Source organism: Nothobranchius furzeri, chromosome 2 (genome assembly GCF_043380555.1).
Source record: "Nothobranchius furzeri strain GRZ-AD chromosome 2, NfurGRZ-RIMD1, whole genome shotgun sequence".
In the NCBI taxonomy this organism is placed as follows: domain Eukaryota; kingdom Metazoa; phylum Chordata; class Actinopteri; order Cyprinodontiformes; family Nothobranchiidae; genus Nothobranchius; species Nothobranchius furzeri.
In genome coordinates, this window is record NC_091742.1 from 4,436,701 (window position 1) to 4,460,333 (window position 23,633).

The 23,633-nt window shown below is 40.9% G+C and overlaps 3 protein-coding genes across 4 annotated transcripts in view; 2 read left to right on the forward strand and 1 right to left on the reverse strand.

The window, feature by feature from the left end:
* The window catches only part of gata4 (GATA binding protein 4), an 8,494-nt gene extending 464 nt beyond the window's left edge, over positions 1 to 8,030 (forward strand). The window contains exons 1-6 of the mRNA XM_015947284.3: positions 1 to 255; positions 3,233 to 3,399; positions 3,509 to 3,634; positions 4,877 to 4,958; positions 5,112 to 5,260; positions 5,592 to 8,030. The exon at positions 1 to 255 is cut by the window's left edge and continues 464 nt beyond it. Coding sequence (XP_015802770.3) covers positions 1 to 255; positions 3,233 to 3,399; positions 3,509 to 3,634; positions 4,877 to 4,958; positions 5,112 to 5,260; positions 5,592 to 5,717 — 905 coding nt within the window. The 3' untranslated portion in view covers positions 5,718 to 8,030. The remainder of the gene's footprint in view (positions 256 to 3,232; positions 3,400 to 3,508; positions 3,635 to 4,876; positions 4,959 to 5,111; positions 5,261 to 5,591) is intronic.
* On the reverse strand, positions 6,577 to 13,313 carry LOC107377585 (uncharacterized). The gene is made up of 3 exons (XM_015947285.3): positions 12,719 to 13,313; positions 12,412 to 12,525; positions 6,577 to 9,231 (listed from the first exon to the last, which is right to left on the reverse strand). Exons 1-3 carry the CDS (start codon positions 12,730 to 12,732, stop codon positions 8,091 to 8,093), a joined length of 1,269 nt encoding a protein of 422 aa, XP_015802771.1. The 5' UTR covers positions 12,733 to 13,313; the 3' UTR covers positions 6,577 to 8,090.
* A 2,936-nt stretch (positions 13,314 to 16,249) lies between these two features.
* On the forward strand, positions 16,250 to 23,537 carry fdft1 (farnesyl-diphosphate farnesyltransferase 1). Of its 2 annotated transcripts, XM_015947286.3 has the most exons (8): positions 16,250 to 17,031; positions 18,563 to 18,660; positions 19,840 to 20,023; positions 20,107 to 20,235; positions 20,570 to 20,761; positions 20,954 to 21,130; positions 22,518 to 22,670; positions 22,742 to 23,537. In XM_015947286.3, exons 1-8 carry the CDS (start codon positions 16,933 to 16,935, stop codon positions 22,961 to 22,963), a joined length of 1,254 nt encoding a protein of 417 aa, XP_015802772.3. In that variant the 5' UTR covers positions 16,250 to 16,932; the 3' UTR covers positions 22,964 to 23,537. The 2 variants fall into 2 exon arrangements, with proteins under 2 accessions (XP_015802772.3, XP_054603923.2); XM_054747948.2 differs by lacking the exon at positions 16,250 to 17,031 and having other exon boundaries at positions 17,128 to 18,660.
* The last annotated feature ends 96 nt before the right edge of the window (positions 23,538 to 23,633 follow it).

The following is a 23,633-nucleotide window of genomic DNA, read 5'->3' on the forward strand; positions in this document are numbered from 1 at the left end:
TCTCCACCAGTCCGCCTCTGACCTCCGGGGTGGCCACGGCACAGGAGTCTTACAGCAGTCCGCTGAATATCTCCACCAACGGGAGGGAGCACTACGGTCCCCGGGGCCTCAGCGGCTCCTATCACAGCCCGTATTCAGCCTACATGAGCCCCAACGTGGGCGGAACGTGGCCGGCGTCTCCCTTCGATAGTCCGGTTCTGCACGGTCTCCAAACCGGGACTGCCCCAGGCTCGACGCGGCACCCAAACAGTATAGGTAAGCGAGAGAATATTGGTTTAAAACTGAGTTAAAAGATATTCAAAGTAAATATTGTGTTTTTGCCTCACTTTTTCTCTCTTCAGATGAAGAAATTATAATATTTTTATGTTGGGCGCATGGAAGTCCAAAGATTTGCCCCAAAGAGTCATTAAATCTTCCTAAACAAAACACAGACACTGACATTTGTAAATGCAGCGAAATATGAGGAAGATGGCTGAAAAACCTATTTAGTTGACTTTAGCTTATAATTAAATGTTTTGTCATTTACGCGAAAATAGAAAAACGATGCACCTTGATGAAACCCACATTCACAGGGCCTGAAGTACCAAGGATGGATTATGAAATTAATAATGCATAAATAAATAAACAAATATTATTAAAAATACCAAAAACGTCCAGGACACAAAAAAAAAACTCGTTTTCTAGGTAAAATTGTACTTTAGGCCTAGGCAGACTAGCGGTCACACAATTCAAGACACATCGAGTTTATTGTCACAGTAAAAAAATATACAACTATATTGTTAAAACTTGTGGAGAACATCGCTTCCGGTTTAACATATTTATTAAACGAATCAACGAATAAGTAAGTAAATAAATAAATAAATAACGCACAAAGCAACAAAAAGTTAAGCAGCAACGCAACAAATAACTGAAAACACGTAAAAAAGAGCTAAACTCTTCAAGGATGTAAAAAATAGTCAAATTAGTTTTTAATAGGTAAACGATTAATATATCTGTTTTATTAAATAACTCATGACAAACTTACAAGGTGCCAATTCCCCTCAAAATCAGCTTTTTTCTAAATTAAAATATAAATAAAGCTGATTTTGTTGCACAGTTCTAGCTTGAAGCTGAATATGCGGCCTTCTGGATCTGATATGGAAAATGTATTTTATTTGTAAAGTAAAACGTCAAACAGGTTTTTGTTTAATTGTGGCGACATTTATTCTTTCTGCAAATATCTTCCACGTTGAGTCTTTTTATTTTAATTTCCGGGTCTGGATTTTATTTGCTGAATGACTGATTCATGCAGAGGTTTCACAATTTTTAATTAATTAATTAAATAGGTTAGCGGCTATCTGTGTTTTCCGTTCATTCTAGAAACCCTCATTAGTAGCTTTGGGTCACTCTCAAACATTTCTGATTATTAAGATAAACTCACATGATCACATCACAGTTTGATTCAATTCAGTCCAGTCTTTGTCAGTTGTTGAACAAGGGATTTGCGATTATTTACAAGGCTGCCTCTCCAGAGCAGAGATAACAGCTCTGATCCAATTATCTGACCTCCTCTTCTCTATAATGTCTCTTTATCACCTTTGTTTACATGTTTTTGTCACATATTCAGGGTTCCAATCACAGCTAATTGAATCAAATCACATTGGGATTTAATTAACAACATTGCAAACATTCCCTGATTTAGTGGGAAAAAGTAAAAATAACAATTTTTGGAATCTTTTAAGGTTGATTATTCAAACAAACATGGTTTTAATTTTAATAATTGTTTTAGGTTCATTTAAGTGTTGATTTATTCAAAAAATTCATTCATGTCCTGTTGCGGCTGCCTCTTGGCCAGATCTTCGTTGTAAATGAGATTGAGTTCCTAATCAACTCCTCTGGATGAATAATCGTCAAATAAAATAAACATTTTTGTCAATAATTACGTTAAAAATCAACGTTTAAGCTCTAAAACTCAGTTATTTCAACTCCAGAGCATCTCTAAGGTATTAAAATATACACAAGTTTCTCTCTTATAGCTGTAAAATGTAAAAAAACAAACAAAAGTCATGTCAAATAATCATTACATTTATTATTAATGTGCTTATAAAATTGCATGAAAGCAAGAAAATATATTTGACCACAGTAAAATAAAAAACATACGCATAGAATAAACAAAATTAATGAATACAATTTAAATGACATTAAAAACAAATTAACTTTATTTAATGAGTTTAAAATTAGAATAAATCAAAGAATGAATCAAAAAAGTGGTGTTACATCATATTTATATTTTATGTTTTGACATCTGGTGTCAATAATGGTTTGTTGAGTTAGAAGGAAAAATTTTATCATGAAAATTAAGATAATTAGGCATTTAAAAAATGCTATAAACCCAACACAAACAATTAAGTTAGTTTAATTAATTAAACCTCTGGAAAGTTTTCAATAACTTCGCATTTTTTTGTAGCTCATCAACAAAGTAAACTAAATAAAGAGTTCACACTGCTTCAACACCATAGTTCCATAAATGAGCTGTGTATTTCCATGTTGACCTTTGACCTCCTGAAGTGTTTGTGTGGATGTTTTTAGGCTGCTGCTTGATAAAAACTCAAGGTGCAGCAAACCCCCTTTCATTTAGCTAGAGGTGGACGCTGCAGGGCTCCGCTGAGCATTGTCTTATTTCTGCAGCATTGTGTTGGCTACACTTGTTGCCTGAAGCTCAAGGTTACCTCGCCCTGCCGGCTTGACTTGGCTCCCAACCTTGAGGGGCCCTGTGCATGCTTGGCTTTGCAGAGAGGGAGTAGCAGATGTAGCTCGGATTATCAGGAGTAATGAATTGCATTTGTTCCTTATCGTTATGATGGGGTTTGAATTAGCAGGTTTCTGCAATCCATCAATGTGAACTTAGATCCGTAGCTCGTGCTGCAGGAGAGAGAAGCCGAGCTGACACCTCCACTTCACAGATTGATGTCTCCTTTTCCCAACAGCTAAGTGGTCCTTGGCTGACGCTCTGTTATATGGCAAATGAGAGGGCGACAATCACATTTATCAGATGCTGTCTGAGAACGAAAACGAAAAGAGATGTGATGCACTTTTAAAACGGATGGAGCTCTATTTCCAGCCAGCTTTTATCTGAAGGGTGATATGAGATAAGGAAGGATTCCAGGCTGTTGCTGTGTGATGCAGCCTGCGTCTCCTCCTGGTGAGTCCATGTAACTGCAACAGAAGCTTTTATTATTTTTTTTTCCACCAGACTTGTTTGATGACTTCGCTGAGGGACGAGAATGCGTGAACTGCGGGGCAATGTCGACCCCCCTCTGGCGGCGGGATGGTACCGGCCACTACCTGTGCAACGCCTGCGGCCTGTACCACAAGATGAACGGCATCAACAGACCGCTCATCAAACCCCAAAGGAGGCTGGTGGGTGGCAACAGACCACGCAAGAGCTTGTCTCATCTTTCATCAGCTGGTTTTTTTGGACGTGTGGTCTGTTTCTTTGCTGATGACGGATGTCTTTTACCTGCTGCAGTCTGCCTCGAGGAGGGTGGGCCTTTCCTGCACCAACTGTCACACCACCACCACCACCCTGTGGCGACGAAACGCAGAAGGAGAGCCAGTCTGCAACGCCTGTGGTCTCTACATGAAACTCCACGGGGTAAGAGGCAGAAACGGATCGAATCATCATGTAGAGGAGAGATTAGGGGTCAGAGGTCGTGATCCTCGCAGCCTTGGGAAAAGACTATGTGCCCTGTCGCACAGGTTTTCAGGCTGCTTCGTCTTTTGCCTGAAGGAAAGAGGGTGAACACGTGAAAAGATTAAGCAGAATTTATTAGCACTTCAAAGTGTACTTCCGAGGAAAGATTAACATCCTAACTTTTGTAGATAGCTATGCGAAAAGCCTTAGTGTGGAGAAACAGAGATTACTTCTGACAAAACTGATGAGCTAACAATTAGTCAAAAAATGCCAAATTGGGTCTTGATAATTTTTTTAAAACATTTGCGTGATCTTTTATGGCTATGTACATGAGCTGCATGGTGGCGCAGATGTTAGCACTGTTGCCTCACAGCATGAAGGTTGCAAGTTCGAAACTCGGCTCGTGGAGTTGCGTGTTCTCCCCATGCATGCGTGGGTTTCCTCCGGGTACCCCGGTTTCCCCCACAGATCACAACATGCCCTACAGGTTATAAACTGTAAGTTGTTTTGGATAAAAGCGTCTGTTAAATAAATAAATAAACATAAAATTAAAAGATTTAGCTCTGCAGGTTAGTCATTGCAGCCTCAGCAGGTCTACCATTGGCTTAGCTAAGTGTAGGTTGGGCCAATCACAGCACTCTGTAGAGAGATGCTGGGCGGGTTTAGCGTCACCGTGGCAGAGTTGTTGATTTTTTTGCGATGAAGGCAGAGCTGCAGTAAAACAACAATGATGTCAACGTTTCAGGAACGGCGCTCGTCTGAGTTTGGCATCGACTTTGAATGATTTAGACTCGCTTTTCTTTGAGACAGGAGCAGAACTGTTACGTCTTTTGCTTCCTCGACGACGTATGACGAACTGCCCTTTTGACTTCTTTTCGTCGCTATGGATATGTCACATTTGTTCGTTGCTCTGATTGGTCCTAGTGCTATGGGTCGTGGCCAGACTATATATTTAAAGGATGGCTTACCAGGCTAGGAAATCGGAGTAGTTTGGAGAGAATGAAAATGGACTCTGTAACTGTTGGCTCATCAGACTTGTAATCCCTGTTTCTCCAAACTGCAGTTGTTCAAAGAGCAAGGTAAGATATTACCGGCGCATAACGTTTCCACTGAAACCCTCTTCATAACTTCAGAATATTAAACATATTAGTTCCAAGAAATAAACAAATGTTTCACTTGATCGTTTATGTTTTGTCTCAATAGGTCCCCCGACCTCTGGCTATGAAGAAAGAGGGAATTCAAACCCGCAAACGTAAACCTAAAAATCTAAACAAGCCCCAAACTGGTACGATGTACACACATCTATGTCACTTATATTTCAGGTTAAATTCAGTCGTACTAAAAGGAATCAATGTTTATATCCAACAAATCACACATTACAGATTATATTCTAGTTGCGTTCAACGTTAATGTTTTGTGGTCTATGTGGGGCCTTCAGGCAGTGACGGGACTCCAGTTACACCAAGCAACACTCCCCGCTCCTCCTCCTCCTCCTCCACCTCCACCACCTCCGTCACAGAGGAGCAGCGGCAGATAAAGACAGAGCCGGAGAACCACAGCTTGTACCACCACAGCTCCCACACACAGGTAAGACGGTTTCACCGGGGTGGAAACTTAATGGCTTCAATACCATAAGCAAGAGTTCTATGGCCCTTTTTAGCCCTGGCATTTCTCCACCTTCCACCATTTTGTCATAGTTAACCCTTTGAAACAGTTTATTGATGAATAGTGTAACGTTCAATGGATTAAATATTATTTATTTACATGATATTGTGGCCAGAAGACATGCATTTATGATTAAAGCACGTTTTAAGGAAAGTACCAATCCTGTTAAAGAGGTAGAGGTCTTAGCATTATGTGGATTACAAATAATGCAGGCTCAGTAGACTCAGTCTTTTCTTTTGTTTTATTTTGGCAGATTTCAGCCTTACCAGCCTACATGGCAGCTCAGGGAGGTACAATTCCTCTGAAGATGCCTCCAGGGGGGCATGGCGGGTCCTCCAGCTCTAAAGCAGAGCCCTGGAACAACTTAATCCTGGCTTAGGAGACCTCCAGCTCAGCAACTCAAATAACTACCTATGTACAGTGAACTTATGAAACTCTCCAGACTGCTGCTCTTGGTCAAGATGACCTCACTGTGTCTAATAAAAATTACTGTCAGTTTTAAACTCGGGGACAGAAATATGATATCCACCACGCACACACACACTTTCCTGAGCAACCAAGGACTAAACCACACACACACACACACACATATGTATGTATATATATATATATATATATATATATATATATATACATATACATATACATACACACATATGTATGTATATATATACATATATATATATATGTATGTATATCTATATATATATGTATGTATATGTATATATGTAATATATATATACACACACACACACACACACACACACATATATATATATAGATATACATACATATATATGTATGTATATATATAGATATACACACACATATATATATACATATGTGTCTGTATGTATATAAATATGTATATATATACATATATATATATACATACACACACACACACACACACATATATATATATATATACATATATATATATATATATATATATATATATATATATATATATATATATATACATATATATATATATATATATATTCCTCATTTTTGAATTTTTGACCAAAGCCAGTGCCAGCTTACCTAACAGATATTGGGACATAACATGGCAATCAGTCACCTTCTTGCTCTGAAACTGATGGTTGGACAAATTCATGCAACAGAATCCACAGAGTGTATTTAAAGGGCCAGTTCACATTATTATTGAAAAATAAACAGCACAATAATGCAACCACGCCACAACAGAACAAAAAACAACAGGATTCCTTTTGTGGTTTTCAAGGTTTTTTTTTCTTCTACAAATTCACATTATTTCATTGAAACAGTACATGTAGTGTAAAAGGTGGATCACCTTTGGTTGATCTGATCACTTAAAGCAATCAAACATTCAACCAGTCACAGCCTCAGTGAGTCACAGCTAGTTAATGGGATATTTTTAGAGGTAATAAGAGGAATAGTTCATGTATTTTCTCTTTGAATAGAGGTTTGGGAAAGTACTCATGAGTATTTAGAGTATTATTGTTACTAGACATCAGCAAATCCCCCCGTTTGGAGAAGCAGTTTGGATTTCAGACTAGAAGTTCAAGGAAATCAGAACAGGGCCAAAACAAAACGGCCTTTCTATGGTTTTATTCCTCGTGATTTAGCCAAATTTGAGGTTTTGCAACTGCGGTGGCTCTTTTAGGCTAAATAAAATATCTACTGCAAAAGTAATGCACGGCACAAATGCACATTGTTGATTTAGAAATATGTTGGAAAATCTGGCTTGTTGCAGAAAATGTTGCTTTTCGGATTTAGAATCTTTTTTGTAACGAATTGCTGTGTCAAGATGTGTTCTTCATCAAAATCTGTTTCCTGAATTCCTCTACTCCATTTATGTCAAATTAGTATGTAAATCAGAAAGGGGAGATACCCCGGTAGCTGGAAATCTAAGATGGGGGAAACAGATTTCAACAAGGAAACACATCTCAGCACAACACCCCAAACTGAAAATGAGCTGATTGCTAAATTTTTCTTTGAAATTCGACCAAATAAATATCCAATTAGTACAAAAACACACCTTTTCCACAAAATATTTTCAATTTTACACATTTAAAATCAGTTAGGGGAATTTAAACATATTGATTTTATACCTCAGTAACCCTCAACAATCAAAGCATTACAACCTCCTTCGTGTTTCCACTCACTTTGTGCCTTTTCCCCTTAGATTACAATCTGGATTCTCAGAGATCTCTTCCAGATTTCATGTAATAAACAACCAAAGCAGCAAAAGACAGAAAAAAAAGCAGTGCATGACATTTTCAGCTGATCATTTAGCTCCCTCTGCTGACTTAAGTCTAGATAGACACCTTCTAGACCTGCATTCAATATGCTATTTTCACAGAAATGTATTTTTCTAAACCCCAGTCCATATTTTCATCTTATTATCATTGTTTGATAAAAAAGAGGACTTCAATTGTACAGTTTGTCTTTGAATTTGCTCCTAACAAGGACACATTCAGTGTAAAGGTGGAATACTTCCGTGTGAAACTACAGAAATTCCAAATGTTTGAGTGTAAATGTTTGAAAACGTCACTCCAGTGTAATTATGTTCTGCCTCCTTCGTGAGATATTGCAGGAGTAATAACCACAAGGCATTTTCACATCATCTAAATGGTATGTGAAATGTAAACAGAGTTTTTCCCTTGTGTTTCAAAAACATGACACAGAATAACAACTTTATGTCTAACACGGACTTCTTCGTCATCTTTTCACCATTTATTTATTTTTTTGCTCTGAAATCTTCATCCTAGAGCTGTAGCTTTCCAATTTGCAAATACTGTCGCGTAAACGTCTGTACATCTTGGAGAAAGAGCTGGACGGTACTCCGATTGAACTTCTCCGTCAGCTCATCCCTGACAAACTCTGCATACCGGTCCTGCACCATCTCCCTCCAGCACTGCTGAAACCTGACTCTCATTTCATCCCGGAGGGCTTCACATACCTGAGAGCTGAAAGTGTGAGCCATTGAGAATGCCTCTCCCTTCTCTAAATGTTCCTCAATGCTTTCGGGTTTCTCCGAAAGCAGAGCCTCCGCTGCTTCGATCATTGTGTTCAGTTCCGTTGTCAGGTGTTTTTTCTCATCTCCTTGCTTTCCTTCGAATGAGCAGCTCATGCTTTTGAAATAACTCCTCCTGTCCTGCTTCTGGTCACTTGACATCATAGGAAAGTGTTTTTTATCGGATCTTAAGACGTCTTTGGCAATGGAAAACACAGTTTCGCACAGAGGATTAAGATCAGTTATCTTATCTGCTAATTTACTGTAGCTCTCATAATCCACACCCTGAGTTATACATTCCACCTGTCTGAAGTTGATTTCCTTAAACAGGTTTTCTTTGTTTCCTTTAAAGCCCCAACATCTCACGTAACCGATGTGAGTCTTCACTCCATGCACTCTCCACCATTCCCAAGCTTTATGGATTAGGCTCAGCATGCACGGGTCGGTGTTTATGCACGGGTCGGTGTTTCTCACCAAACACGGGCTGTTCATGGTGAAAACGTACACTTTCCAGTCCTCGGGAACATCCCTTGAACACAGCAGCTCCTGGGTTTGTTTGATGATGATGTCCTCGCTGTGCTCTCCGTTGTTGTAGTTGGGATAATAAGGTCCGTACATGATGATCTCCTCTGGTTTCTCTAGGACAGCCCACGAATGTTGTTTAGCTTCGGCGCCGCACTCCTCGGTCATGTCTCTGTGGAACGTTGAGAACTTCCTGCTCACTGAGTCACTGAGCAGAGTGTCAACAATGGCTGCTTTGGATCGGAGATGCTCCAAGACTTTCTTGGCAGAGTTTTGGGTGTTTGACCAGAATAGAATCTGCCCAAAGAGCCCTTTGGTGTCAGTTAGGTATTTGGTCCCCCTGCTCACCCAGGTAGGAGACACATATGCCCTAAAATACAAAAGAATATAAGAATCAGCAAAGATCTACTTAGACCCTGTACACACATAACCGGGATCATGGACGTAATTTTCACTTTAGAAGTGGGGGGGGGGGGGACGGGGGTATCTTTACAGTATGCTCTAATGGGAAACAGGCTTCAACACAAACGGTTGTTTACCGCTTGGTCCTAGAGCTCAACCAGTGTCAATTTAATATAGCGTAATATTGTTTTTGGATGGTAAAAAGTGCAGGGGTCAAAACTTGACTTTCGAAAAAGTGTGTGTGTGTGTGTGGGGGGGGGGGGGCGCATCCCCCCCCTCCCCCCCCCCCAAATTTCGTCCATGACCGGGATTCCCACAAAACGAAGATCTTTTCCTAGCGCTCATGGCTGTCATGAAAGCAAAGATTTACAACATCAAAAACGATTCTTTCAAAAATTCAGACTAAAGTGGAGATTTGCAAATTCAGCAGTTGCTTGGGGTGGTAAATAATCGAAGTTTCAGGTCTCACAATGTCACTGCCAACGACAAAAATGCACGTGCGATCTGTGTTTACGCTCACTTTTTTTTACATGCTCTTACTCCTCTGTGTAGCTGACCACAGGATGAAATTATTGTTTACCACCTAGTTATTCCACCAAGCAAGGTGTTTTGGGGACAGCTGTGAATGATTTGTGGAACTACTGCCTCCTACAGGCTTGGCATGCCTATGAATGTGCTTCACAATGCACTGGATAATTATTTTTTTGCTGAAAACGAGGTGGTGTGGGCCCAAGTTTATTTTTTCTAGATGGGTGGGAGTGGACATTCAATTTTGAAAATAATCCCAGCTACGTGTGGCCTAAATGTCAACCAAAGAAATGTATCCAAGTGTTTAGGAAGTCTCTGCTGATGTGATATAGCCACTGTTGCCCTTAAAAAAACATAAGGCATTGACTTGCATCTATTCAAATGAAGGAGTGAATATACAAAAATGATTTTATTATATTTGTTGGAATATGAAATAGAGGTTAACAGAAGAAATACTTGCTTTATTTCCCAAATATACAGATTTAAATGTGTAACATAGTTCTTCTGGTCAGAGACTGTTGCATTTAATGTCATTTTTGTTTGATGCAACATGCATAAACATAAAAGTAATAAAACATGATGCTGGGATGAGGATCAGCACCTCCAAATCTGAGACCATGGTTCTCGACCGGAAAAGGGTGGCTTGCCAACTCCGGGTCGGGGGAGAGGTTCTACATCAAGTGGAGGAGTTTAAGTATCTCGGGGTCTTGTTCACGAGTGAGGGCAGGAGGGATCGGGAGATCGACAGGCGGATTGGTTCAGCATCTGCAGTGATGCGGACGCCGAACTGATCTGTCGTGGTGAAGAGGGAGTTGAGCCAGAAAGCCAGGCTCTCGATTTACCGGTCGATCTACATCCCAATCCTCACCTATGGTCATGAGCTTTGGGTAATGACCGAAAGAACGGGATCGCGGATACAAGCGGCCGAAATGAGTTTCCTACGTAGGGTGGCCGGGCTCAGCCTTAGAGATGGGGTGAGGAGCTCGGACATTCGGGAGGGACTCGGAGTAGAACCGCTGCTCCTCCGGATCGAAAGGAGTCAGTTGAGGTGGTTTGGGCATCTGGTCAGGATGCCTCCTGGACGCCTCCCTGGGGAGGTGTTTCGGGCATGTCCTGCCGGCAGGAGGCCCCCGGGTCGACCCAGGACACGTTGGAGAGGAACGCCTTGGGGTCCTGCCGGAGGAGCTGGTGGAGAAGGCCGGGGAGAGGACGGTCTGGAGCTCCCTAGTTGGGATGCTGCCCCCGCGACCCGGACCCGGATAAGCGGAGGAAGACGGCGACGTAATAAAACAAGTTTGCAAAAAAACAAACAAAAATAAAACTGTTTCATTTAGTTAAATTTTTATGAGTCTTGTTGGAGAAGGCCTTGTCACTCCACCTGAAAGCAGAGCTCCTCTCTTTTAGCAGCTGCTGCACCCGGATATGTTTCCTCACATTGACTGTGTTAGCACAAGTCCGGATGTTACACGGAACACGGTCGGTGTAAAGATCCAGGTCAAGATTATCAAAAAGGTCCCAGTTGGTTAACCTGCAGCTGCAGAGAAGTGTCATCGGGTCAGGCTGTAAAGATTTTTGTCTGTCTGCAAGAACCATCAGCAGTGTCATGTGGTCAGACTGGGCCAGGTGTGGAAGTGGTTTGTGTCTGTAGCATCGACATACAAATGTATGGTGGCATGTTTTCTATGCTGGTGGTGTTCAGGGCACAGAGCTTTTAGATGCACGTGGTTAAAACCCCTCACAACAATGAGAATGGTGTTGGAATAACAGCTTTGTTGACAGCAAATGCAGTTAAATAACTTAGAGCTGAGTTAGCATTAGCAGCTCTCCAAATGCACAAAAATTGCAAGATTCCACTAAAATTGACAAACCTTCCTCAAGAGATGATGTTCAAACTCTGACATAACAAGCAACTCTTTATTTTACCTCTTTGATTCGTGTAAAATTTCACACCTTCAGAGAAATTCATCATTTTCACACATTTGTACACATTTTTCTATAAGTTGCAACGGATCGTTCTCTCGCCCCAACAACCTTCCAACATCGATGCTTTGCTCCTGGCATTCCAGACCAAACTGCTTCTGTCACACGAAAGGAACTGTTTCGTCTAGGTCAGGCGTCTACTGAGAACAGCCTGTACAAACTTTGCTGCAGCTATAAAGAGCAAGCGTGCACCTGAACCACGTCGGCAAAATGCCCGAGGGATGTTTCTAATGTAAAGAGGAACAAAATTCCAGGAAGTTCACCTAAACTTGAGTGCGTTTTGCTTTCAAAAGCTGCAAAATGATCCAGAAACAACCAAAATCTGGAGAAATTATTGCAGAGGAGTAACTGTACGACATCAACATGTAAAGTTTTTGTTACTTGTGAAGAAAGCATAAAGATTATTGGATTTACTAGTCTGAAAACATGAATGGATGGGATTATTTAATGACTCTCAGGTGCATTTGTGGTCTAGATTAGAGATTAAATAAGTCTGAAAGATAAAAAGGTAAAAATAAGTAAGATAAGGACCTTAGAAATAAGCACACACTATATGGATGACCCTTTTGGCGAAACACAAAGGATAAAAGTGTCGTTGTTTTTATTTTTATACATTTAAAAAGTTATTTTAAGCTCTTACTTAAGTCCATCATGCTGTAAAGCTCTGTTTGACCAGTCTGTTAGACACTTCCTCTTGCAGGACGGCAGCAGCTGCTCTTCATGTCCACTGAAAAGAGGTCGCTTACGTCCAAACCTGGATGAAAATCAATAAATCATCAAATAGAATTTGATCAGATTCTATCTAAATATGCATTCCATATTACACCCAGTGCAGTTCTAGTGAAAGTGGATTATTTTATGGTAAAATTTACAAGAAAAAGAAAGTTAAACACGTTAAAGAGGACAGTTTGTGCACCATTCCTGGTTTATAAATTGATTTCACTCACATATGAATATCCATGCAGAAATGTCAGACCCGGTGTCTCCGGCAGAACGCAGTCCCAAGCTGTGGCTGCTGCAAAACTTACGCTGCAGTTTTGCAACTGGCAGCACTGAGCCCCACCTCCCTTAATTATTCACAGCCTAACCGGAACACTGGCTTTCTATTCCTGCTCTAAGCCAAGTTTCTGTGTTTGTGCCATCATCGTTCACACGTCTCCATAGCACCTCTAATCAACCCCCCCCCGTCTTCTTTGAAAAATGCAGTTTAACTACATCATAAAAGGCAACAAACCCATAAATTTAATGCGATGATTCAAGTGTAAAGACTTACTTTGGGTTATTATTAGGTGTCATGATGATTGATGGGAGTTACACAACAAAGAAAGATGAGCAAGGCGTTAAAGCCCTTCAGGAAATTGCATTCACTCACTCAGGACTGTGCGTGTTGGTCTCTTTACCCATTAACAATTCACAGAAGAAGAAAATGGTGCAGGAATTGGTCCAAATAAGAGTTTCTCTCAGATCAAAAATATGATGATGATTGCAAATTAAAGAGCAGCACCAAAAAAACAACAAACAAAAAATAAATAAAAAATAAACCACTTAGGTATCATGTCTGTTTACGTATTTGAGTTTAAACCTTTTTGGTGCTTCTCCAAAGCGAAATTGAAAGATAGCAACAACAATAAACTCATTGTTCTTTTTAATTAGAATACCAATTGTTGCTTTTCTTTGGGATTTTGTGCAGTCTTCATTAAATGAGTCAAACATGTAGAGGCAAAGCTGTAGAAGCGGGGGACGTCTGAGGAATAAACAGTAATGCTAAAGAACTTGTTAGACAAGATCTGGGCGTGGTCGGTGTCAATCGTCTGATAATGTTAATTTCACTCGTAAAAACTGTGACAAACTGTTCAAATCAGCTGGGTTTGTTATCTCGTGCACGTGGGACTGAGTCACTGTTTTGGAAGTCACAAGTTCAGGTCTTTCTGTTCAGGTCTTCAGTTGATTCCGACTCCTAAACTTTACATTTTGACTCTTAAACAAGTAATTTTGTCCAATTTATAATTTATTCACAGAACAGACACAACTGAACCTCACCTCAAAAGAAGCTTTGATGTTCCACATGCTACTTAAAGGCATACTATGCAAATGTTTCATATTTTTAAAACTAATTTTCTTGACACGGTATGTGCTAAAATGACCCTTCACAGGGTATTTCAGTCAGACCCCCACCACCCCCTGAGGCCAGAATAACGCATTTGCTACTTCAGAGTTGCCGGTCTGGTCCCTGTTGGACTTTAGTAAAGTGGAGTTGAAGTGCAGCTGGTGCTGCAGTCCGCGTCCAGCATGTTTCCTGCATGTTTTACATTGTGAACACAGCTGATTTGTTTGATTTAGTGATGAATCACTCCTGTAGACACTAATGAAGACTGAGGAGACATTTCAGCTGTTAGAATAAGGTGTTAAAAGGAGGAACGCAAGGAGAGTTTTACTTTTTTTTTTTTTTTTACCAAAGGGCACTAGGGGATGCTAAAAGCAAGACAAAACTCATAGCATCCCTTTAACGATATTTAAATTTTCACTCGAATAAATTCCGAGGGTTCAAGTGCAAGTGACGTCACGCAAGACTGGTGTTAAAATCTGAGAACTTTGGTGATTTCTTTAAGTTGACTCTAAATTCATCGAAATAGTGACTCAAATCCAAGTCAAGCGATTCGGGTCCACACCTCTGCTTCTTGCTGTTCAGAGTGCTGTAAGTAAAGCCAGGGCCCTTAATGACCCCTGACACGAACAGGCTTTGATTATTATTCTAGGACATTTATTTTGACATCACATCAATTTGTTCATTTGTGTTTTTAAAAAGATGTTTGTCACATGATTAAATATGGTGACTTTTTTTAGAGTTTACTAGCTTGAGGAAGGGAAGCGAACAGACAAAAGCCACATGAATTATAAAAAGCTTTTCATTTTGGGCCACATTAAAAAAAATCCAAAAAACACTTCCAGGAGATAAAATGTTTAGCTTAAAACATCAGCCTGTGCAATTTTTTATTTATTTTCTTTTATCAAGCAAGCCTGGCGGCCCACCGGGTTTAGAAAACGCTGGGTGAATCTCTGGCTTTGTTGAGAATGCCAATGGAAGACCAAAATGTGGGTTCAAGTGCAGCAAATACGGCCAGCAAGGTTAACGAAGCATCCAAACACAAAGCAACCTTAGTTCAAGAATCAAATCAAACATTTTTTTTCATTACCTCAGAAAAACCTGGCTGCAACATTATATAAGGGGGTCCTTGCATCCTGAAAGGGGTCCCTGATCCATGATCCCATAAGTCTGTGAACCACTGCTCTAGAAATACTGAGCAGTTTTGGCTTGCTTTTATCGCCCCCTAGTGTCGTTTAGTGAAAACAAAAGTAAACTCATCTCCTCACTGTGCTTTTGTCTTTAACACCTTAATCTAACAGCTGAAATGTCTCCTCAGCCTTCATTAGTGTCCACAGGAGCAGTTCATCACTAAATCAAACAAATCAACTCTGTTCACGACCTAAAACATGCAGAAAACATGCTGGAAGCAGTCTGCAGCACCATATGTGTCAGCTCCACTTTAGTAAGCCCAGCAAGGACCGGACCGGCAACTCTGAAGTTGCAAATGCTGTACTCTGACCACAGGAGGCAGTTGGAGTCTGAGTGATATTTCATTAACCCTCTAAAGAACCATTTTAGCACATACTGGCTCAAGAAAGTGATTTAAAAATAAGAAAAATGGCATAGCATGCCATTAAACTCTTTCTGCCTTTTAAAGAGTTTTTGAAACGTCTCCCTTACAATGCACCTCTGACTCCACCCTTGGCTCATCTGGAGCCTCCACTGATCTGGACCTCTCCAAGAATCCACACCACTCTAAAGCATCTGTTTTTCTTATTTCAGCTGGAGTGCAAAATGACTAAAGCACACTCAGGTGACAGCATAATTCAGCTCAGTTCTCTCTGATTAAAATCAATTTATGAACACTCACACAAGTAATATAATCCAAGCAAGATTATTATGAGCTTTGCCAAAAATCTCAATAACCTGTGATGACTGCAGGTGCAATGACTTTCATGTTTTGCGGCAGGAACTGCAACTATTTACTCATTCCTAGAGCTTGATCTGAGATCGTGTCAGGTGTAAGTCAGGGCTTGTCTCGACTGAAATTATGCTCAGCAGATTTTTTTCCCTCTCTTAGTTTGTTTTGCCAATTGCAGGGCGGAGAGTGTAAAGCTCATTATCAAAGATAAACAACAAGTCTAAGCATATCTTAGCTTTGGAGCAGACAGTGAGACACACAACCAGCTGCAAACTAAGACACCTGTGGAGGTGTGCAGAGCATCCTGGGGCTCTGTGAACCATGGTGATGCACAAATCAAATGTTCCTAGTTTTCGCCAGGATAAAAATGCTGAAGCAGCTAAAGAGACACGAAGGGTTTGGCTTTAATAAATAAACTATTTATTCGCCAGTGCTAATACAACTATGTGTAATTATCTACTTTATTATAGTTTTCGGTTTTATAACAATAATAAATGTTAATAAAATGTTTACGTCTCAACTGCAGTAATACAGCAGGTTGAGGAGCACAATGATCCTGTTAAATAGATTATTGCATTTAAATACTAGCATTAAATCTGTGAATGGATTTGATCAATTAATTTATATATTTCACTGTGTTTTAAATATATTTTGTTATAAATATTTAGTACTAATATTGCTGTTTGGCTGGATTGTTTTTCTCTGTGTTCAAGCTGTCATTGACTTATTTATTTTCCACTTTTTAATAATGAACCTCGGCCTGTCAAAAAGTCAGAATGTATGTGAGAATAGAGACAGTCTAGGTAACCAATAAATAAAAAGCTTTCCGGGGAATTTCAATGAACAGGTGAGATTTTCTTTTGGAGAACGAACTGACCAATCACAAGACGTCCTCGAATGACGGCACTTTAGGGCGGGGCATCACGCCAGACGCTCTCGCAGCTCATTGGCTTTTGAGTTCTAGACTGAGGAACGAGCGGCCAATCAGCGGCGTCATTCGATATGACGCATTTCAGACCGAACTCAGAATTCTCTTAATGGCGATGTTCCTGGAGTTGCATCCCAGCGCCTCAAAGCCCTGATGGAGCGCATCTCCTCCGGCTCATACCGCAGAGTATCACAGTAGGAGCGGGACGTCTGACACCGGGGGCGACATGGACATCCTGAAGTCACTGGGACACCCGGAAGAGATTTTGAACCTGTTCAAATTTAAGATGGGAGGATGTCGATCCGTCATGACAAAATTGGATTATGTAAGTGAATAAAATGTCACAACTGGGGGTAAAAATTGGATGCATTTCAAATATCAGAGTTTTTTTCCCCACGCAATTCATGTAGGACATCCTGTTGCACCGCAGAAGCGCCACAGAGCTGCTCCATACTGCGGTGAATTGACCTATTTGGTGCAATGTGGAAACAGAGTCAGCTAATTGGACTTTGTCAAATTAGATCTGTGTCTACACACAGGCAGAGATGATCACTGACGGGATTTAGGTTGTGTAATGGGATTCACCAGTAAGGAGAGATGGTGTACGTGTGTTTGACGGCTAATCCCATAGTTTAACACTAGTGTGACCTGAAGAGAAAGACTGGCTGAAAGGATGTAGATTTTATGTGCAGACAGTTGTATAATTGTGTATGCACTTGTTAGGGAGTCATTTCATTTTGCCTATCCTATTTCAGACTTCTATAATGTTAAATTTCTACATTTTTTTCTACCACTTGGTCAAAAATGAAGCATGTATTCATTCTGACTGTCAATAACACCATATGAGAAGCTGTCTCAGCAGACTTCTTCTAGTTTGGACTCCGGTCACTTAAAGTAAACAATCCACAATCAGGACCTTGGAGATATGTGGAGCTCTTGTGGTCGTTTTAAATTTAAGATAAACTAAGTATATTTTATTAATCAGTCTGAAGGAACAATATGCAGATTTGATTGGCTTGGTCAGCATTTCCACGAGTTTTATTTTCAATAACTTGACCAATCTATTAGTTTTATATATTAAATATATTTAATTAAAATATCAAAACTCATAATTCGTAAAAACAGAAATTTCTTTTTGAGATTTCAACCCAAGAAGCCGTGTTAGTGTAATTCTGATAAATGTCCACCAGATGTCAGCAAAGCCGAACTTCCTTTCGTTCTGTATTTTTTTTTTAATTGTTGATGTGAATAGACGCACGTTATTTAAAGCAAATAATCTCAAAAAGCGCGTTTATCCATCACAGTAATGAAGCCTTAAAGCCAGGACACAATTAGAGGCTACACGGTTACGTTTTTATTGCTAGCTAAGGTTGTGAAACTGCAGTAGCTGCTAATGTTTTGGTTAGAGGTGGGGGATGTGTGTCAGATCATAACAGTAGATCTACAAACGCTCTGCACTCACTTTACTCCCGAAGCACACGGACGGGATTGTTTGTAGATCAGTAGACGAACGGTCAAGAGATTTCCAGCACGCTCGACCCCACTCGGTTCGCTTGTCCTCTACATGGGCTTCGAGTTGGAAACGTGTCCACCAGTCGGTCCAAATGGACCGTCTCGTATCGTAATTGTAGGGCTTTCGCATGGCCGGAGCTTGCTGCAAGTGTCCTGTTTCTTTATTCGTGTTTAAGCGCTCTCTCTCGGTGGCTCCTCGGAGCGGCGGCTCGGCTCCTCGGTCCCCATTCCTGCAGGGCTGGCGGCTCGGGGAGCGGGGCCTGCAAGAGGCCGCCCGCCCCTGTAGCGCCCTCAGACCCGCGGGCTTCTACCGACAAACAGCCTTCCTTTGTCTCTCCTGCCAGGGGTCCATGAGCGAGAGTCTGCGAACCTGTTACTTGTATCTGAACCAGACCAGCCGGAGCTTTGCAGCCGTGATCCAGGCGCTGGACGGGGAGCTGAGGTGAGTAAAGCAGCAGAACAGGGAGCTGGAGAGGAGAGAGGTGTGTCTGCAGGCATGTTTGCCTCATGTGGACACAACTGGAGGCGTTGGCTGCAGCTCTCTCTCTTTCTCAAGAACGGTTTTTAAAAAGCAAGCTGAAAAAACGAATATTCATCCATATCAGTAGTTCCTTCTATCCTGCAAAAATACACAAGTCATGTTCTGAATAATGTGCAAATGGCATTTATTTCAACAGGGTTTGCACTAATCTAGTGTTGGTTTGTTGAACATTTCATGATCACGCAAGAATACTTCCTCAGGCAGCCTATAATTTATTAAAAAAATACCAGAAAACTGATAAGGTATCAAATATAAAAGTATATTTTAGTTGCTTTTTTGTTACAAATCAATGAATTGGGCTGCATGGTGGCGCAGTGGTTAGCACTGTTGCCTCGCAGCACGAATGTTGCAGGTTCGAAACTCGGCTGCGGCCTATCTGCGTGGAGTTGCGTGTTCTCCCCATGCATGTGTGGGTTTCCTCCGGGTACTCCGGTTTCTCCCACGGATATCAACATGCCCTATAGGTTATAAACTGTAAGTCGCTTTGGATAAAAGCGTTTGCCAAATAAATAAACATAAAACCACCCTTTTTAGTTATGCACCGATTCAGGGTTGTGTCAATACCGATTTTTGATTCCTATTCTGTTCAGTTGTCCCCAAAAATATTATTAACCAAACACATTCTGACTAATTTTTAATTTACTGGAAAAATCTTAATTTTCAAAATTGCTAACCTGAGTTAGGCTTAGCCATGGTAAGTTCACTGGCACTGGGAAAAACGTGTGTCTTGTCCTAGGCACTCTTCTTAAATGCACTTTAAATGCCAAGAATTGTATTTCCTGTTCAAAACAAAAAAACAGCAAACAGAAAACTCGATGAAATAAAATTATATAAAAAAATTCTTCAAAATTGATAGTTTATTGACTCTTTGAACTACAAATTTGTTCCCTTACCTGTTTAGTCGCGTTTGAAGAGCAGAAATTAAGATTATTAAAAAAAATCCTGATGTCACTGTGCTGGTGTGCCCTCACTCGGACTACTTTAAATATATATTTTTATGGAATAATCTCTACAAATATGTGTCAGATCCTCCCTTTTTTCCAGCTGTGTCACCCTTTTCTTGCCATCTTTATGATCCAGACATGCAGTTTGCATCTTCTACCTGGTGCTGCGAGCGCTGGACACAGTTGAGGACGACATGACCATCTCTCTGGAGAAGAAGGTGCCCATGCTGAACAATTTCTACACCTACCTGTACCAGGAGGAGTGGTGCTTCACCGAGAGCCAGGAGAAGGATCGGCGAGTTCTGGAGGATTTCCCCACGGTCGGCACCACCGTGTGGAGTTTCAAATGAAACTGAAAAAATAAAGCTTTAATCTCGTCGTTAAATTGTGTTTTTGAATCCAGATCTCGCTGGAATTCAGAAACCTCGCTCAGGAATACAGAGACGTCATCTCGGACATTTGCCACCAGATGGGAGTCGGAATGGCTGAATTCTTGGAGAAGAACGTAGGATCCATGAAGGAATGGGACCAGGTAAATAATTTGACAACATTGAAGGCACAAAGTCAGTTTCTGTCAGTTATATAAATCTAGTTTCTGGACTATTCTTCCAAATGACTTGAGAATGTCAGATTATTTTTAATTCAGAGCTCTATGTTGTTTTATTTGTTTCTTCGGGTGTTTCCTCTTATCTCAGTCTTATCTCACAAACCCTTCAGGACTGACAGGCATAGATTAATCGCCTCTCTCCTAATACTTTTTAAATATTTAATCTGTGGAGGTCTATTCTTTAATCTACAGGCAGGATTTAGCTGTTTATGTCATGTTATGATGACACAAGTCGTGCTTTCTGTCTTTATTTGTGCAGTACTGCCACTACGTTGCCGGTCTGGTCGGCATCGGCCTGTCGAGGCTCTTCTCTGCCTCCCAGCTGGAGGATCCCGAGGTTGGACGGGACATAAAGCTGGCCAACTCCATGGGCCTGTTCCTGCAGAAGACCAACATCATCCGAGACTATCTGGAGGACACACGAGAAGGACGTGCCTTCTGGCCAAAAGAGGTGGGAGCATAATCTTTAGATGAGCCTTTTGGGTATTTGCTCAAAAATCATCATCGAAAGATGTTAAAGGAACTGTTACTCTTGCAGAAGAATCAGTAGTGTGTGTGTGTGTGTGTGTGTGTGTGTGTGTGTGTGTGTGTGTGTGTGTGTGTGTGTGTGTGTGTGTGTGTGTGTGTGTGTGTGTGTGGGCAGGCATGGAGCCAGTTCGCCAGTGAGCTTGAGGATTTGGCTCAGCCTGAGAAACTGGAGTCAGCTTTGTCCTGCCTCAACTTGCTGGTCACAGACGCTCTGCACCACGTTCCCGACGTCATCGCCTACCTGTCCCGCCTGCGCAACCAAAGCGTCTTTAACTTCTGTGCCATTCCACAAGTAAAGACGTCTTGAACAGGTTTATTGTGTGATGCAGGAAGGATTTTAGCCAACTGATTGGCCAGATTAATGGAAAGGAACAAAATAAATCAAATTAAACATCAAAAACACCAGCTGCAGTGTCAGGTGGCGTTCATTCAAAAAACAAAACAAAACAAGGATTCATCCATCGAGTCTTGACCATTTAGAAGCGTGTTTTTGTTTAAAAATGATAAATAAATCCTGTGTTGCCTGTTGTAGACAGCTTTGTGAACCGCCTCAGGTCAGAGAATTAGTTTGTCCAAAAGGACTGATGAGCTAACGGCTAGTCTGAGTGCAGAGAAAAACCACCGTTTTAAACCAGCTACAATATTTACCGGTGGTAATTGTTCCTGCAAACGCTTTTAATCCCCCGTAGATGCACAGGAAGTGCTACATTTAGCCGGAAAATACCCCGTATTGCTCTCAGGCTTTTAAAGTAATGTTGCATGAATGGCTAAAGATGACAGCAGCACATTTTGGCATGGCTGCACTTGGACTGAATGTTCGCTCATCAATCCAGAAGGACATCATCTTTATTTATCCAAACTGAGGCCATTCAGGAAGATAACTAGCTAGAAGGAAATTATTTGTAACTTACGCAGAAACACATTTCTAAATAACCAAAATCTGCCTTCAAGGATTCATTAGTGCATAAAATCAGTAACAACTTTAGAAGAAACGTATGTTCTACACAAAATATTTTTGTTTTCTCAGAAATGTTTGCTAATTATCCATCACATCACAACAATTTTTTTAATAATATTCTGAAATCTGTTGAGTTTTAATAAATTTTAAGATTCTAGAAATCTAGAAAAGTCTTCATTTCGGAGTGACTCCAGACTTAAGCAGAATAAAGATGAATTTTTACTTTGATTTATACTTTCTCCAAATCTGTACGATTTAAAGAGCAAGTCACCCCTTACAAGAAGCGTACTTCACTCCCACTTCACGTTTGAAAAATGCAACAAATGCAGTTGCCTAGCAGCCCGAGAGGGTGGAGCCACTAGCAAATACACACACTCACGACATTGTGGCATCATAATGTACCAGTTTACATCATAGCATACCTCTTAGCCAATAGCGGTGGCATATTTAAATTCAAATGCAATGAAGAGTTTTTACCTGACAATGGCACAACACTGACAGTTTCAGGCAGAAAATTTAAATTTTAACTAAAATGCACTAAAGTGCTAAACTATTGACTACACGTATCTGCAGCACGATTAGACACGCATTTATATAGTTTATCAGAAAAAAAAAAGTTGATTTGGGGGTGACTTGCTCTTTAAAGTTGTATTCATTTATACAAAGAAGTTTCTCACTTGGTTTCCTCCACCTGACAAGATGTGGTTCCTCTGTCGTCCAGGTGATGGCGATAGCGACCCTCTCCACATGCTACAACAACCCCATGGTGTTTCAGGGCGTGGTGAAGATCAGAAAGGGACAGGCTGTCACGCTCATGATGGAGGCCACCAACATGAGAGCTGTGCAGACCATTATCACCCAGTACAGTCAGGAGGTGGGTGCGTTTTCTTACGCCCTTCCTCTCTTGTGGTCACGACGGTCCGTTTAAACCTTCCCTCTTTGCAGATTTTACAGAAGGTCTCCCTCACCGACCCGTTGCGGGACAAGACGCTGCACATCCTGGCTGTAATCCAGGAGACGTCCGCTCTGCCGCAGTCCAGCTTCTCCTCCAGGACCCACCACTTGTCTCCGATGTACCTGTCGGCCGCCATGCTGCTGGCTGCTTTCAGCTGGCAGTACCTCAGTACGACCGCAGCTCAGGCGCAAGGGACAGGAGACATGCAGTGACGTCCTCACAGATTGAATAATCCTCATGGGACTCATCAAATCTGAGAAATTGTTTCCATGTGGCCTGAATTGTGATCAGGTGTTGGGTTAATTTAATTATAGTCCATCCTGTGTCGATCGCCGTGACGACAAAGCCATTTTCAGATTTAGGAACGCTGCCAACAACCCCCTTCGAAGCTTGTGTTTCATTTAGTTTTTAACTATTTTTAGGTAAAACGCCAGTGGACTTTGCAGTATTTCTGCTGTATGATGGCAGAGGTCTCACCGACTGGATAAACACATTGAATATGTTCCGTTTCTTCTTAAGTACGGGTGTTTATAAAGGGAACTCTGCAACACCAGAGTAGTTTTATCCCACCTGAACTGTTAAAATGGGATTAAAACGTATTTCGAAGATGTGAAATTTGTTAGCTAAGTGTCCTTAAATACAGCTTTGGTGAGTAGAAAGGCTAGCACAGAGTAACCTTGTACAGAACCAAAGGAGATCTACAAACATTGCTATGTAATGTGACTTTTGCTGATTTGTACATATTTGAATAAAATGAGGATGAACGTGAACTTGATTAAACACAAATCTGGTTTTGGTTTGTTGGGTTTAAATGTAAGATTTTAGCATTTATATGTTGTATAGAGTTTTTCTTTAGGCGATACAACGTGCAGATGTCATTGT